The sequence below is a fragment of the Cherax quadricarinatus genome, chromosome 77 (assembly GCF_038502225.1).
Source record: "Cherax quadricarinatus isolate ZL_2023a chromosome 77, ASM3850222v1, whole genome shotgun sequence".
NCBI lineage: Eukaryota > Metazoa > Arthropoda > Malacostraca > Decapoda > Parastacidae > Cherax > Cherax quadricarinatus.
In genome coordinates, this window is record NC_091368.1 from 17134408 (window position 1) to 17150039 (window position 15632).

General features: G+C 45.9%; 1 protein-coding gene across 2 annotated transcripts in view; it reads left to right on the plus strand.

Annotated features, from left to right (window-relative positions):
• Nucleotides 1-12415, plus strand: part of LOC138854993 (gastrula zinc finger protein XlCGF57.1-like) — a 150827-nt gene extending 138412 nt beyond the window's left edge. For both annotated transcript variants that reach the window (XM_070101497.1, XM_070101498.1), the window contains exon 3: nt 248-12415. In XM_070101497.1, the coding sequence (XP_069957598.1) occupies nt 7165-8697 (1533 nt within the window). In that variant the 5' untranslated portion in view covers nt 248-7164 and the 3' untranslated portion in view covers nt 8698-12415. The remainder of the gene's footprint in view (nt 1-247) is intronic.
• Nucleotides 12416-15632: the final 3217 nt, after the last annotated feature.

Consider the following 15632-nt stretch of genomic DNA (forward strand, 5'->3'; position numbering starts at 1 on the left):
GACAACGACTGATTTACTCCACAAACTCTGATGATACTTTTCGCACTCCCCTCAGCCCTTTCTGGTTCAGTCTCTTGCTGCCCTTTACCCTTTCACCATCCACTGCCCCGCTGTTATCCATAACCTGTTGCTCATCCATCTCCCTTTTGCCACCTGATGCCCTCGCTTCCTTCCTGCCCTGCAGCGCTGTATAGTCCTTGTGGCTTAGCGCTTCTTTTTGATTATAATAATAATAATTTGACTGTAGGTTATCCTGGAAACCTCACATTGCCTCTCTGAAGGCAACTTGTCACAACCGGCTGAACCTTCTTAACCCTTTGAGGGTTTTGGTCGTACTAGTACGTCTTACGCGTAGGGGTTTTTGACATACTAGTACTCATAAATTCTAGCGGCCTCAAATCTATTGGGAGAAAGCTGGTAGGCCTTCATATGAAAGAATGGGTCTATGTGGTCAGTGTGCACAGTCTAAAAAAAATCCTGCAGCACACAGTGCATAATGAGAAAAAAAAACTTTTACCGTTTTTTTTTAATAAATCAGCGACTTTGCAGTGTATTTTCGTATGGTATTTATTGTTGTATTCTAGTTTTCTTGGTCTCATTTTATAGAATGGAAGACATATTACAGAAATTGAGATGATTTTGACTGGTTTTACAATGAAAGGTGCCTTGAAATTGAGCTCAAAGTAGCAGAAATGTTCGATTTTTACCAAACTTCAAAAGTAAACAAATCGTGCCGAGCATGCAATACACGTCAACTGGTGAGTCTAATATTCTTTCACAAGTGCACCAATAATATTTATACCATTTTTTTACACTAATGCAGTAGTCTGCATAACAGTAAATCTTATATTTTTTGTGAGAATAAAAATTCAAAGTGGAAAGAAAAAGAATATAAGAGGGGCCTTGAGACGTGATTAATGACTAGAGGAAATGTCATTTTAGTGCCAGGAATGTCTTTCTTGTTTATTCTGGACCCTATTCGGAAATTGGCATCTTTTGAAATTTGTGTGAAATTGGCAAAATTGCTAAATTCTGACCAATGTACTGGATAGTTGAATTTATAAATGGGTGGTTTCTTGCACTCATTCGATAGAAAAAATGGAGTTCTAGCGGAATATTCATGTTTTTTGTCGACTAGTACAGTGAAATTGGCCGAAAATGGGGCTCAAAGTGGGCAAAATCGCCGATGCGTAAACATCGCCGAGACCGCTAACTTTGCGAGAGCATAATTCCGTAAGTTTTCTATCAAATTTCAAACTTTTGGTGTCTTTATGATCGGGAAAAGATTCTCTATCTTTTCATAAGAGAAAATAATTTTTTTTTTTTTAAATTTGGCCGACCCTGAGAACGAGTTTCGGAGAGGGCCTGTCGACCCCTCAAAGGGTTAAAACCCTTGCTCATCTTTCATGGGGAGCTGATCGTCGAACTCTCCTTCGCCTACATTTAGCCCTCATTTTATCGAAACTAGATTATGGTTACCAGATCTATTCAGCGGCCTCTCATACTACTCTCTCGGGCCTTAATCCCATCCATCACCAGGGATTATGTTTGTTCCTTGGTGCTTTTTGCTCTTTCTCTGTTAAGAGCCTCTATGCAGAAGTGAATATTCCATCCTTGTCTAATCGCCGTGATGCCCATTGCCTTCACTACTGTGTTCGCTCTCATGATCTCCGCAATCCTTCCATATATAGAATAGTCACCATTGTTAGTAGACGTTCTTTATTTGTTTGTCGCCCCTGTTTGCTCCATCCCTTTTCTCTTTGCCTACATTCGCTCTTGTCTTCCCTTCAGTTACCACCTTTCTATGTTCATGTAGCATCTCACTTTTCCCTACCCCCCTGGGAAATTCCAACTGTTCGAGTCTGTTCTTTCTCACTCCCTTGCCCGAAAGCCCAACTGCCTATGGTAGCTTCCTGCTTTCTCTTTCTTGACCACTTCTGCTCTCATTCTCATGCCATTGCAGTGTGCACAGATGGCTCTGAGTCTTCTGATGGCGTCAGATTTGCAGCAGTGTTTCCGGACAGTGTCGTGCGAGGACATTTACTGTCCTTGGCTAGCATTTTACAGCTGAATTGTATGCCATTCTTGCAGCACTTATTCATATTGCATCTATGCCTGTGTTATCATTTGTGGTTGTCTCAGACTCCCTTAGTGCTCTACGGGCTATACGAAAATTGGATACACCTCACCCCCAAGTCCTCCATAACCAACTTTGGCTACACTGTATCTCTACGAAGCATGAAGATATTGTTTTTTGTTGGGTCCCTGGTCATGTTGTCATACAGGGCAATGAACAGGCAGACACTGCTATGCTGTCAGCAATACATGACCTACCTGTTTCATATAGAGGTGTTCTATTTACGGACTATTTTGCTGTAATAGCTACCCACCTTCACACCCATTGGCAACAATGTTGGTCTAATCTACTTGGTAACAAACTTCATTCTATTAAACCGAGTATAGGTTACTGGCTGTCTTCTTGCCATCAATGTCGAGCTTGGGAGACTACTTTCTCCCGTCTTTGCATTGGCCACACTCATCTTACTCTTGGGTATCTCATGGAGAGGCACCCTGTTCCTCTCTGTGAGGTGTGTCAGGTTCCAGTATCAGTTAGCCACATCCTGTTAGACTGCCCTCTCTATCAACGAGCATGCAGAATTTACCTCCAACATCGTCTCCACTCTACTACTCTCTCTTTACCTTCCCTTCTTGTTAATGGACCCTTCTTTAATCCTGACTCTCTCATTGACTTCTTGAAAACAACTGACTTACTCTACAAACTCTGATGACGATACCTTTCGCACTCCCCTCAGCTCTTTCTACCTCAATCTCTTGCTATCTTCTAACCCTGTATTATCCACTGCCCCAATGTTCTCCGTAACCTAATTATCCCTCTTCCTTTTGCCACCTGATACCCCCGCTTCCTTCCTGCCCTACAGCACTGTATGGCCCTTGTGGTTTAGCGCTTTTTTTTTTAATAATAATAATAGTACCTCTTCAAGGGGGGCTCCTTAGCGTGGTGAAGAGGCTCTTGGTCTGAGGAATTAGACTTGTCGGTCTCCTTCCTCAGACCGAACCTAATTACCCCCCAATCCCCCCTTTCCTATCCCATCCTCTCCTTTTTCCTTTCCTCCTCCTCCTCCCCACCCTTCCCTTTTGCCCTTCCTTTTTTGGCCTTTGGGATTTTTCCCACAGGTATGCCAGTTCCTGGGTAGGGGAAAGAGTACCAGGGTCTATCCCATTCGGTTGAGATTCTTGGCGGTGGCGTAGTTTGCCATGGAATCTGGATCGCCTGGGGATGTCCCGGTCCCTCTCCAGTATCCGGGAGTGCGGCTTTGGGTGTCTTTCTGGTGACGGGTGTATCTCTGGAAACAACCTTCCGGATTCCGGGGGTGGTGGCTGATATCCAGCTGCCCTCTCTTTTGTCCACCGAGGTAGCTAGGCAGATGTGAGGTTGCTATCTCAGATTGCTGGTTTACTGGCATGATGGGTAGGGTATGGCATAGGTTCCATGCTGCATCTGCGCTACTTGCGGTGCTGAGGTCCTCTTGGGTGCGGAGGGAGATTTCTGGCCCTTTCATTCCTCCTAGGAACTATCCCTCCCCGGTCCACCCTTTTTTATTCTTTTATTTTTATTTTCTTTTCTTCTTTCTTTTTTTTTTCTTAAAAACAAAAAGAAAGAAGTAACCTAACCATGGAGTACCCAATCCATGACCCCGCTACCCCCGGGCCCCTTATTGTTACCGCACCCCGTTTTGACCTCGTCTCGTCTTTTGGCCACTCTTCAGACATTCCTAAGGCCCCTGTACCTCTTGCTGGTGCTGTTTCCTCACCTGTTTCAGGTACCAGGGCTTCCACTGACTCCTTCGATTTGTCTGACCTCCGCTTTCCTTCGACTATGCTTCCGGTTTCTCCCTCTATGGTGTGGTGATTTTCGAATCGCCAGCCCATCCCACGTCGGACCGACTTTGGTCCCACTTCTAAATGTCAGTGACAGTCTCCTAATGATGTTACTTCGTTACCTTCCCTTTCTACTCGGAAAAGACGGATACGTCACACACTCCCTCTCCACACTCAGTTTCAGACCACACAATGGACTAAATTCTTTACATTAAGACCTTCTACTGCCTATCTTTCCGACCATAGTATTGGCAAAGCGCTCCTACACCACATTGGTAGAGATATTTCCTTTCATGCTCTTAAGAGTGGTAAACTCATCATCACAGTCCAGAATTCTACTCAAGCTCATGATCTTTCTCTTCTTTCACATATCGATACTATTCCTATCACTATCGAAAACATCATTCCCTCAATTCTTGTAGTGGCATTGTTATTCTGCCCCATACCATAGTCCAACAGAATTTCCAGACATGTGGCATTGACATTCTCGAACAGCTGGAACTCCAAGATCTCCCAATTCTCAAGGTAGACACTTATGTTCTTCCTGCCCGCGGGCGAAGACGATACCCTTGCAAGGTGGCTCGTTTAACTTTTGACAGCCGTGAGCCCCCATCTGTTTATGTAGCAGGACATCGGTTACAAGTTCGGAAGGTGATCCCTACACCTCAACAGTGTAGGAATTGCTGGCGATTTGGCCACCCAGCAAAATATTGCAGATCTATAGCCAAATGCCCAGTCTGTGGTGCCGATGACCATTCTAATACATCTTGCAGTCGAACTCCCTCTTGCCTCAATTGTCATGAGGCTCACCCTTCATACTCTCGCCGTTGCCAAGTCTACTTAAATGAGCAGGAAATTCATTGCCTCAAAGAGGCAGAAGGTCTCCCTTATGCTATGGCAGTTTCTCATCTCCGCCTCCAAGGGAGACTGCCCCTTGTTTCTTATTCTCGTGTTCCAAAGCATCCCCCCCACTTCTGGGGTCACATCTTCTGCAGCCTCCTCTGCAGTTGCCAGTCCCATAGTCACTCCTGTATCTAATTCTTTTGCTGTCCAGGGCTCAAACGTCCCTACTTCAACTCGTCAGTCTGTCCTCACTTCGTGTCCTCCCTCACAAACCCTGGTATCGACAAGACCTCGTATGATGACACCTCCCAGTTGTCCCTCTACTTCTCAGAGGCCCAAAAAAATCTCCTTTAACCCTTCCTTCTCTTCATCCACCTCCACATTTTACCTTTCTGGTCTCTGTACCTGAGTCTTCCCCTTCCACTGGCTCTGTTACAAGTGTGGAGGTTCATCCTCCTCCTCGTACTGTGCCTTCCTCCCCTGTCCCCTCCCACGTTTCTTCCTCTTCTGCCACCTCCCAGATTTCTGCCTCTTCTGTCCCGTCCCACACTTCTCCAGTTCCCTCCACCCTTTCGCCCCCCCCCACCTTGGTACAGTCCATTACAGCTCCAATCTTTACTCAAACACCTCCTCCTTCCATCTCCAATATTGTCTCCCATACGACGTCTCTGAACCCCAAAACACTTGAAGCAATCTCTGAATATATTGCAGAGACCAAACCATCAATGGACACTGATCCACCCTCTGTTCCTTCTCTTTCCACTTCTCCATCTGTGCAACTCCTTTCTTCACAACACACCATTCCTTCGCTGCTTGAATGTTTTCCTTTGCCACGGCATGTGGACTTTTCTAACCCCTCTAGTCCATAGGTACCCTTACCTGTGGATTTCAGGTATCTTTATCATTGCCAATCATGGCCTATTTACAGTGGAATATTCGTGGCCTCAGGGGTAATCGGGGTGAGCTTCAGATGTTACTCCCAGTTTTCCCCTGTTGGTGTTTGCTTACAGGAACCAAAATTACACTCTGCTGTTATCTATCCTATCTCAGGCTATAATTTATTGTATTCTTCAGATCCTTTTCCTGATGGGACCTTTAATGAAAGTGCCCTTCTTCTACACACTGATATTCCATACCATCAGCTATTTGTTCGTACTTTGCTGCATTACACAGTAGCCCGTATCCACTTGCATAGGTGGTATACACTGTTCTTTGTATCTCCTTCTCGGGCATTATCTATCCCAGATATTGCCTTTCTTGTTTTGTCATTACCGCCACCACTTCTGTTACTTGGCGATTTTAATGCCCATCATTTCCTCTGGGGTGGGTCTTACTGTGATTCCCGTGGCATTCAGTTAGAGGCTTTTCTTGCTACCCACCCCCTCCATGTTTTAAATACAGGTACTCTCACCTATTTTGACCCTCGGACTCATACTCTCTCTTGCATCGATCTCTCAGTCTGCTCTTCCTCCGTCACATTAGACTTCACCTGGTCTGTTCTCCCGGATTTACATGACAGCGAACTCTTCAAGGGGGGCTTCTTGGCGTGGTGAAGAGGCTCTTGGTCTGAGGAATTAGACCTGTCGGTCTCCTTCCTCAGACTGAACCTTATTACCCCCCTTCCCTCTCCCATCCTCCCCATCCTCCTCTTTTTCCTTTCCTCCTCCTCTTCCCCACCCCTCCCTTTTGCCCTTCCTTTTTGGCCTTTGGGATTTTTTCCCACAAGCACACTAGTTTCTGGGTAGGGGAAAGGGTACTATGGTCCATCCCATTCCGTTGAGGTTCTTGGCGGTGGTGTAGTTTGCCGTGGAATCTGAATCGCCTGGGGATGTCCCAATCCCTCTCCGGTCTCCCAGGGAGTGGCTTTGGGTATCTTTCGGGCGACGGGTGTATCTGGAGATTTCCTTTCGGATTCCAGGGGTGGTGGCCAAAGGAGGTATGCTTTGTGGCGGATATCCGGCCGCCCTCTCTTTTGTCCACCGAGGTAGCTCGGCAGATGTGAGGTTGCTATCCCGGATTGCTGGTTTAGTAGCATGATGGGTAGGGTATGGCACGGGTTCCATGCTGCATCTGCACTACTTGCGGTGCTGAGGTCCTCTTAGGCACAGAGGGAGATTTCTGGCCCTCTCATTCCTCCCAGGAACTATCCCTCCCCAGTCCCCCCTTTTTTTATTCTTTTTTTTCCTAAAAAAACAAAAAGAAAGAAGTAACCTAACCATCGAAGCCCTAGTCCATGAACCTGCTACCCGCGGGCACCTTCTTGATACCGCACCCTGTTCTGACCCTGCCTCATCTTTGGACCACTCTTCAGACACTCCTAATGCCTCTGTACCTCTTGCCGGTGCTGTTTCCTCACCTGCTTCAGGTACTGAGGTCTCGACTGACTCCTTCGATTTATCTGACCTCCGCTCTCCTTTGACTATGCTTCCGGCCTCTCCCTCTGCGGTGCGACAATTTTCGAATCGCCGGCTCGTTCCACATCGGACCAACTCTGGTCCTACTCCTAAACGCCAAGGACAGTTACCTGCTGATGATACTTCACCTTCTTGTTCTCAGAAAAGATCAACATGTCCTGCACTCCCTTTCCACGCTCAGTTTCAGAATGCACAATGGACTAAATTCTTCACTTTACGACCGACTTCCTCTATTGCCTATCTTTTCAACCATAGTATTGGCAAGGCACTCCTACGCCATGTTGGTAAAGATATTTCTTTTCATGCTCTTAAGAGTGGTATGCACATCATCACTGTACAGAATGCTACCCAAGCTCATGATCTTTCTCTTCTTTCCCATATCGATACTGTTCCTGTCACTATTGAAAAACATCATTCCCTCAGTCCTTGTAGTGGCACCGTCATTCTGCCCCATACCATAGTTCAACAAAATTTCCAGACATGTGGCAATGACATTCTTGAAGAGCTGGAACTCCAAGATCTCCCAATCCTCAAGGTAGACACTTATGTTCTTCCTGCCCGCGGGCGGAGACTATACCCTGGCAATGTGGCTCTTTTAACTTTCAACTGCCGTGAACTCCCATCCTCAGTTTATGTAGCAGGACATCGGTTACAAGTTCGAAAGGTGATCCCTACACCGCAACAGTGTAGAAATTGCTGGCGATTTGGTCATCCAGTGATATATTGCAGATCTATAGCTGAATGCCCAGTCTGTGGTGCCGATGACCATTCTAATACGTCTTGCAATCGACCTCCCTCTTGCCTTAATTGTCATGAGGCTCACCCTTCATACTCTCGCCTTTGCAAAGTCTACTTAAATGAGCGGGAAATGCGTTACCTCAAAGAGGCAGAAGATCTCCCTTATGCCATGGCAGTTCCTCATGTCTGCCTTCAAGGGAGACTACCACGTGTTTCTTATTCCCGTGTTTCAAAACGTCTCCCCATTTCTGGGGTCCCATCTTCTGCAGCCTCCTCTGTGGTTACCTCTCCCATAGTCACTCCTGTATCTAATTCTTTTGCTGTCATGGGCTCAGACGTCCCTACTTCAACGCCTCAGTCTGTTCTCGCTTCTTCATGTTGTCCTTCACAAGCCTCGGTATGGACAAGATATCGTACGACACCTCCTACCAATTGTCCCTCTTCTTCTCAGAGGTCAAAAAAAGGTCCTTTAACCCCTCCTTCCCTTCTTCCACCTCCTCATTTTACCTTCCCTGTCTTTGTAAATGGTTCTTCCCCTCTCACTGGCTCTGTTACAAGTGTAGAGGTTCACCCTCCTCGTACTGTACCTTCCTCCCCTGTTCCCTCCCAAGTTTCTTCCTCTTCTGCCACCTCCCAGGTTTCTGCCTCTTCTGTCCCCTTCCACGCTTCTTCTCCAGTTCCCTCCACCCTTTTCCCCCCCAACCTTGGTACAGTCCATTACAGTTCCAATCCTTACTCATCCTCCCCCTACCATATCCAATATTGTCTCCCATACGACGTCTCTGAATTCCGAAACACTTGAAGCAATCTATGAATATATTGCAGAGACCAAACCATCAATGGACACTGATCCACCCTCTGTTCCTTCTCTTTCCTCTCCTCCATCTGCGCAACTCCTTTCTTCACAGCTCACCGTTCCTTCGCTGCTTGAACATTTTCCGCTTCCTCCGCATGTGGATTTTTCTAGCCCCTCTAGTCCATAGGAACCCTTACCTGCGGATTTCAGGTATCTTTATTGTTGCCAATCATGGCCTATTTACAGTGGAATATACATGGCCTCAGGGGTAATCGAGGTGAACTTCAGATGTTACTCTCCCAGTTTTCCCCTGTTGGTGTTTGCTTACAGGAACGAAAATTACACTCTGCTGTAATCAATCCCATCTCAGGCTATAATTTATTGTATTCTTCAGATCCTCTTCCTGATGGGACCTTTAATGAAAGTGCCCTTCTACGCACTGATATTCCATACCATCAGCTATTTGTTCGTACTTCGCTGCATTGCACAGCAGCCCGTATCCACTTGCATAGGTGGTATACGCTCTGTTCTTTACATCTCTCTCCTTCTCGGGCATTATCTATTCCAGATATTGCCTTAATTGTTTCATCATTACCACCACTGCTTCTGTTACTTGGTGATTTTAATGCCCATCATTTCCTCTGGGGGAGTCTCACTGTGATTCCCGTGGCTTTCAGTTAGAGGCTTTTCTTGCTTCCCACCCCCACCATGTTTTAAATACAGGCACTCACACCCATTTTGATCCTCGGACTCACACTCTCTTTCGCATCGATCTCTCAGTCTGCTCTTCCTCCGCCGCATTAGACTTCACCTGGTCTGTTCTCCCGGATTTACATGACAGCGATCATTTTCCAATCATTCTTCCCCTTCATATTAACCACCTCTTTGTATCCCACGCTGGCAATTTGATCAGGCAAATTGGAACCTTTACTCCCAACTAACTGTTTTTAGTGAGGTACCTTCTTCATCCCCCATTGATGAGCTTTTACACCTCTTCTCGTCCTCCGTTTTAACCGCAGCTTCTCATTCTATACCCCAAACTTTGGGCAGGCGTTCTCAGAAATGCGTGCCTTGGTGGTCTCCTGCTTGTGCTCGTGCAGTACGTTTGAAACGCACTGCATGGGGCAGGTACCGGTACAATAGAACCACAGAGAGACTTCTTAATTTTAAGAAGCGTGCGATCGCTCGCCGTGTCATCCGTGACGCTAAACGCACTTGCTGGTGAGATTATGTCTCTACTATCAACTCTGCTTCCTCTATGAGTGCAGTCTGGAAAAAAGCATGAAAACTGAGTCGTAAATATTTTCCTGACCCAGCTCATGTTCTGCGGGTTGCCAGTGTTGATATAGCAAACCCACTAGATGTTGCCAATGAAATTGGCAATCATCTGGTCCGTATTTCTCAGGGGCTTCATCTATGCCCCTCATTTCTTTCCTCAAAGTCTGCCAGAGAGTTAGCACCCTCGGACTTTTCTTCTCTCAGAGAAGAACAGTATAATGTGCCTTTTACACTTCAAGAACTGGACACAACACTCGGCTTGCCGATCATCGGCAGCTGGGCCCGACGACATTTATATTTGTATGCTACAACATTTACATCAGTCAGCCCTTGCAGTCCTGTTACGCCTTTTCAAACATAATTGGTCACAAGGAGTTCTTCCACAGCCGTGGAATTCTGCCATTGTTCTTCCTTTCCGCAAACCGGGCACTACGGGACATGAAGCCTCCCACTATTGTCTCATTGCTCTTACCAGTGCAGTTTGCAAAGTGATGTAACGCCTGGTAAATAGACGTTTAGTGTGGTATTTGGAGACACACAACAGTCTCTCCACGCATCAATATGGCTTTCGTAAGGGTTCTGAGCTCAATACTTTTTCTCCTTGCAATAACTGATTTGGCATTTAGTCTTTCATCAAATATTTGGTCATCACTCTATGTTGATGACTTCGCTATTGCCTGTGCAGGCGCTGACTGTCACCTCATTGCAGTTTCTCTCCAGCATGCGGTCGACCGTGTTTCCAATTGGGCCACCACACATGGGTTTAAATTTTCCAGTACCAAAACTCGCCAGATTACTTTCACTAGACGCTCTGTCATCTCTGATCATCCTTTGTATCTCTATGGCTCCCATATCCCTGAACGTGATACAGTCAGGTTTCTAGGCCTCTTTGACCGTAGGTTATCCTGGAAACCTCACATTACCGCTCTGAAGGCAACTTGTCACAGCCGGCTGAACCTTCTTAAAACCCTTGCTCATCTTTCATGGGGAGCTGATCGTCGAAACTTGACTATGGTGACCAGATCTATTCAGCGGCCTCTCCTGCTACTCTAGCCTTAACCCCATTTATCACCAAGGATTATGTTTATGCCTTTGTGCTTTTCGCTCTTCCCCTGTTGAGAGCCTCTATGCAGAAGCTAACGTTCCATCCTTATCCGATTGCCGTGATGCCCATTGCCTTCGCTTCTATGTACACTCTCATGATCTCCCCAATCCTTCTATATATAGAATGGTCACCGATATTAGGAAATTCTTTATTTGTTTGCCGCCCCTGTTTGCTCCGTCTTTCTCTCTTTGGCTACATTCGCTCTTGTCTTCTCTTCAATTACCACCTCTCCATGTTCACGTAGGTTCTCCCTTTTCCCTACCCCCCTGGGAAGTTCCAGCTGTTCGAGTCTGTTTTCTCTCGCTCCCTTGCTCAAAAGCCCAACTGTCTATGGTAGCTTCCCGCTCTCTTTTTCTTGACCACTTTCACTCTCATTCTCATGCCATTGTAGTGTACACAGATGGCTCTAAGTCTTCTGATGGCGTATGATTCGCAGCAGTGTTTCCGCACAGCATCGTATGAGGGCATTTACTATCTTCGGCTAGTATCTTTACTTCTGAATTGTATGCCATTCTTTCAGCACTTATCCGTATTGCATCTGTGTCTGTGTCATCATTTGTGGTTGTCTCAGACTCCCTTAGTGCTTTACAGGCTATACAGAAATTTGATACACCTCACCCCTTAGTCCTCCATATCCAACTTTGGCTATGCTGCATCTCTTCCAAGCATAAAGATATTGTTTTTTGCTGGGTCCCTGGTCATGTTGACGTACAGGGCAATGAGCAGGCAGACACTGCTGTGTGCTCAGCAGTACATGACCTACCAGTTTCATATAGAGGTGTTCCATTTACGGACTATTTTGCTGCAATAGCTACCCACCTTCACACCCATTGGCAACAATGTTGGTATACTCTGCTCGGTAACAAACTTCAATCTATTAAACCAAGTATAGGTTACTGGCTATCTTTGTGTCACCAGTGTCGAGGTTGGGAGACTACTCTCTCCCGTCTTGGCATTGGCCATACTCATCTTACTCATGGTTATCTCATGGAGAGGCACCCTGCTCCTCTCTCTGAGAATTGTCAGGTTCCATTATCGGTTAACCACATTCTGTTAGACTGCCCACTTTATCAACGAGCATGCAGAATATACCTCCATCGTCGTCTTTGCTCCGCTGCTCTCTCTTTACCTTCCCTTATCGCTGATGGACCCACCTTTCATCCGGACTCTCTCATTGACTTTTTGACAACAACTTACTTCACAAACTCTGATGATACCTTCAGCCCTTTCTACCTCAATCTCTTGCTGCCCTATACCCCCGCACTATCTCCTGCCCCGCTGTTTTCTGTAACCTACTGATCATCCCTCCCCCATTCTACCGCCCAATACTCTCGCTTCCTTCCCTACCCTGCAGCGCTGTATAGCCCTGGTGGCTTAGCACTTCTGTTTTTATAATAATAATAATAATAATAGCCCCTTTACTCTTCAAAGGGGGCTCATTGATGCAGCAAAAATGCTATTGGTGTATAGAATTAAACCCTTTGATATCATTCCTCAGACAGAATCTAAGTACCCCCCAGTCCTCCCTTCCCTATCTCATCCTCCCCATCCCCCCTTTTTTCCCCTTTCCTCCCCTCCCAACTCTCCCATTTCCCCATCCCATTCTTCTTCGAGGGGGGCTCCTTGGCATGATGAAGAGGCTCTTGGTCTGAGGAATTAGACCTGTCTGTCTCCTTCCTCAGACCGAACCTAATTAACCCTCTTCCCGATCCCATCCTCCCCATCCTCCCCTTTTTCCTTTCCTCCTCCTCCTCTTCCCCACCCCTCCCTTTTGCCCTTCCTCTTTTTGGCCTTTGGGATTTTTCCCACAGGCACACTAGTTCATAGGTAGGGGGAAGGGTACCAGGGTCCATCCCATTCCGTTGAGGTTCTTGGCGGTGGCATAGTTTGCCGTGGGATCTGGATCACCTGGGGATGTCCCGATCCCTCTCTGGTATCCTGGAGGGTGGCTTTGGGTGTCTTTCGGGTGACAGATATATCTCTGGAAGCCACCTTTCGGATTCTAGGGGTGGTGGCCGAAGGAGGTATGCTTTGTGGTGGATATCTGGCTGCCTTCTCTTTTGTCCACCGAGGTAGCTCGGCAGATGTGAGGTTGCTATCCCGGATTGCTGGTTTATTGGCATGAAGGTTAGGGTATGGAACATGTTCCATGCTGCATCTGCGCTACTTGCGGTGCTGAGGTCCTCTTGGGCATGGAGGGAGATTTCTGACCCTTTCATTCCTCCTAGGAACTATCCCTTCCAGGTCCCCCCTTTTTTATACTTTTTATTTTTATTTTCTTTCTTTTTTTCTCTTAAAAACAAAAAGAAAGAAGTAACCTAACCATGGAGTCCCAAATCCATGACCCCGCTAGCCCCGGGCCCCTTATTGTTACCACACCCTGTTCTGACCTCGCCTTGTCTTTTGGCCACTCTTTGGACACTCCTAAGGCCCCTGTACCTCTTGCTGGTGCTGTTTCGTCACCCGCTTCAGGTGCCGGGGTTTCGACTGACTCCTTTGATTTGTCTGACCTCCTCTCTCTTTTGACTATGCTTCCGGCCTCTCCCTCTATGGTGGGGCAAATTTCGAATCGCCAGCCTGTCCCACGTCAGACTGACTCTGGTCCCACTTCTAAACGCCAGTGACAATCTCCTGATGATGTTACTTCTTTACCTTCCCATTCTACTCGGAAAAGACGGACACGTCACGCACTCCCTCTCCACACTCAGTTTCGGACCACACAATGGACTAAATTCTTTACTCTAAGACCGACTTCTTCTACTGCCTATCTTTCCAACCATAGTATTGGCAAAGCGCTTCTATGCCACATTGGTAGAGATATTTCCTTTCATGCACTTAAGAGTGGTACACGCATCATCACAGTCCAGAATTCTACCCAAGCTCATGATCTTTCTTTCTCTTTCACATATTGATACTATTCCTATCACTATCGAAAAACATCATTCCCTCAATTCTTGTAGTGGTACTGTTATCCTGCCCCATACCATAGTCCAACAGAATTTTCAGGCATGTGACAATGACATTCTCGAGCAGCTAGAACTCCAAGATCTCCCAATTTTCACAGTAGACACTTATGTTTTTCCTGCCCACTGACGAAGACGATACCCTTGCAATGTGGCTGGTTTAACTTTTGACAGCTGTGAACTCCCTCTGTTTATGTAGCAGGACATCGGTTACAAGTTCGGAAGGTGATCCCTACACCTCAACAGTGTAGGAATTGCTGGCAATTTAGCCACCCAGCAAAATATTGCAGATCTATAGCCAAATGCCCAGTCTGTGGTGCCAATGACTATTCTAATACGTCTTGCAGTCGAACTCCCTCTTGCCTTAATTGTCATGAGGCTCACCCTACTCTCGCTGTTGCCAGGTCTACTTAACCCTTTGAGGGTCGACAGGCCCTCTCCGAAACTCGTTCTCAGGGTCGGCCAAATTTAAAAAAAAAAAAAAATTATTTTCTCTTATGAAAAGATAGAGAATCTTTTCCCGATCATAACGACACCAAAAGTTTGAAATTTGATAGAAAACTTACGGAATTATGCTCTCGCAAAGTTAGCGGTCTCGGCGATGTTTACGGATCGGCGATTTTGCCCACTTTGAGCCCCATTTTCGGCCAATTTCACTGTACTAGTCGACAAAAAACATGAATATTTCGCTAGAACTCCATTTTTTCTATCGAATGGGTGCAAGAAACCACCCATTTATAAATTCAACTATCCAGTACAGTGGTCATAATTTAGCAATTTTGCCAATTTCACACAAATTTCAAAAGATGCCAATTTCGGAATAGGGTCCAGAATAAACAAGAAAGACATTCTTGGCACTAAAATGACATTTCCTCTAGTCATTAGTCACGTCTCAAGGCCCCTCTTATATTCTTTTGCTTTCCACTTTGAATTTTTATTCTCACAAAAAATATAAGATTTACTGTTATGCAGACTACTGCATTAGTGTAAAAAATGGTATAAATATTATTGGTGCACTTGTGAAAGAATATTAGACTCACCAGTTGACGTGTATTGCACGCTTGGCACGATTTGTTTACTTTTGAAGTTTGGTAAAAATCGAACATTTCTGCTACTTTGAGCTCAATTTCAAGGCACCTTTCATTGTAAAACCAGTCAAAATCATCTCAATTTCAGTAATATGTCTTCCATTCTATAAAATGAGACCAAGAAAACTAGAATACAACAATAAATACCATACGAAAATACACTGCAAAGTCGCTGATTTATTAAAAAAAAATGGAAAAAGTTATTTTTTTCTCATTATGCACTGTGTGCTGCAGGATTTTTTTTAGACTGTGCACACTGACCACATAGACCCATTCTTTCATATGAAGGCCTACCAGCTTTCTCCCACTAGATTTGAGGTCACTAGAATTTATGAGTACTAGTACGTCAAAAACCCCTACGCGTAAGACGTACTAGTACGACGAAAACCCTCAAAGGGTTAAATGAGCAGGAAATTCGTTGCCTCAGAGAGGCAGAAGGTCTCCCTTATGCCATGGCAGTTTCTCATCTCCGCCTCCAAGGGAAACTACCCTGTGTTTCTTATTCTC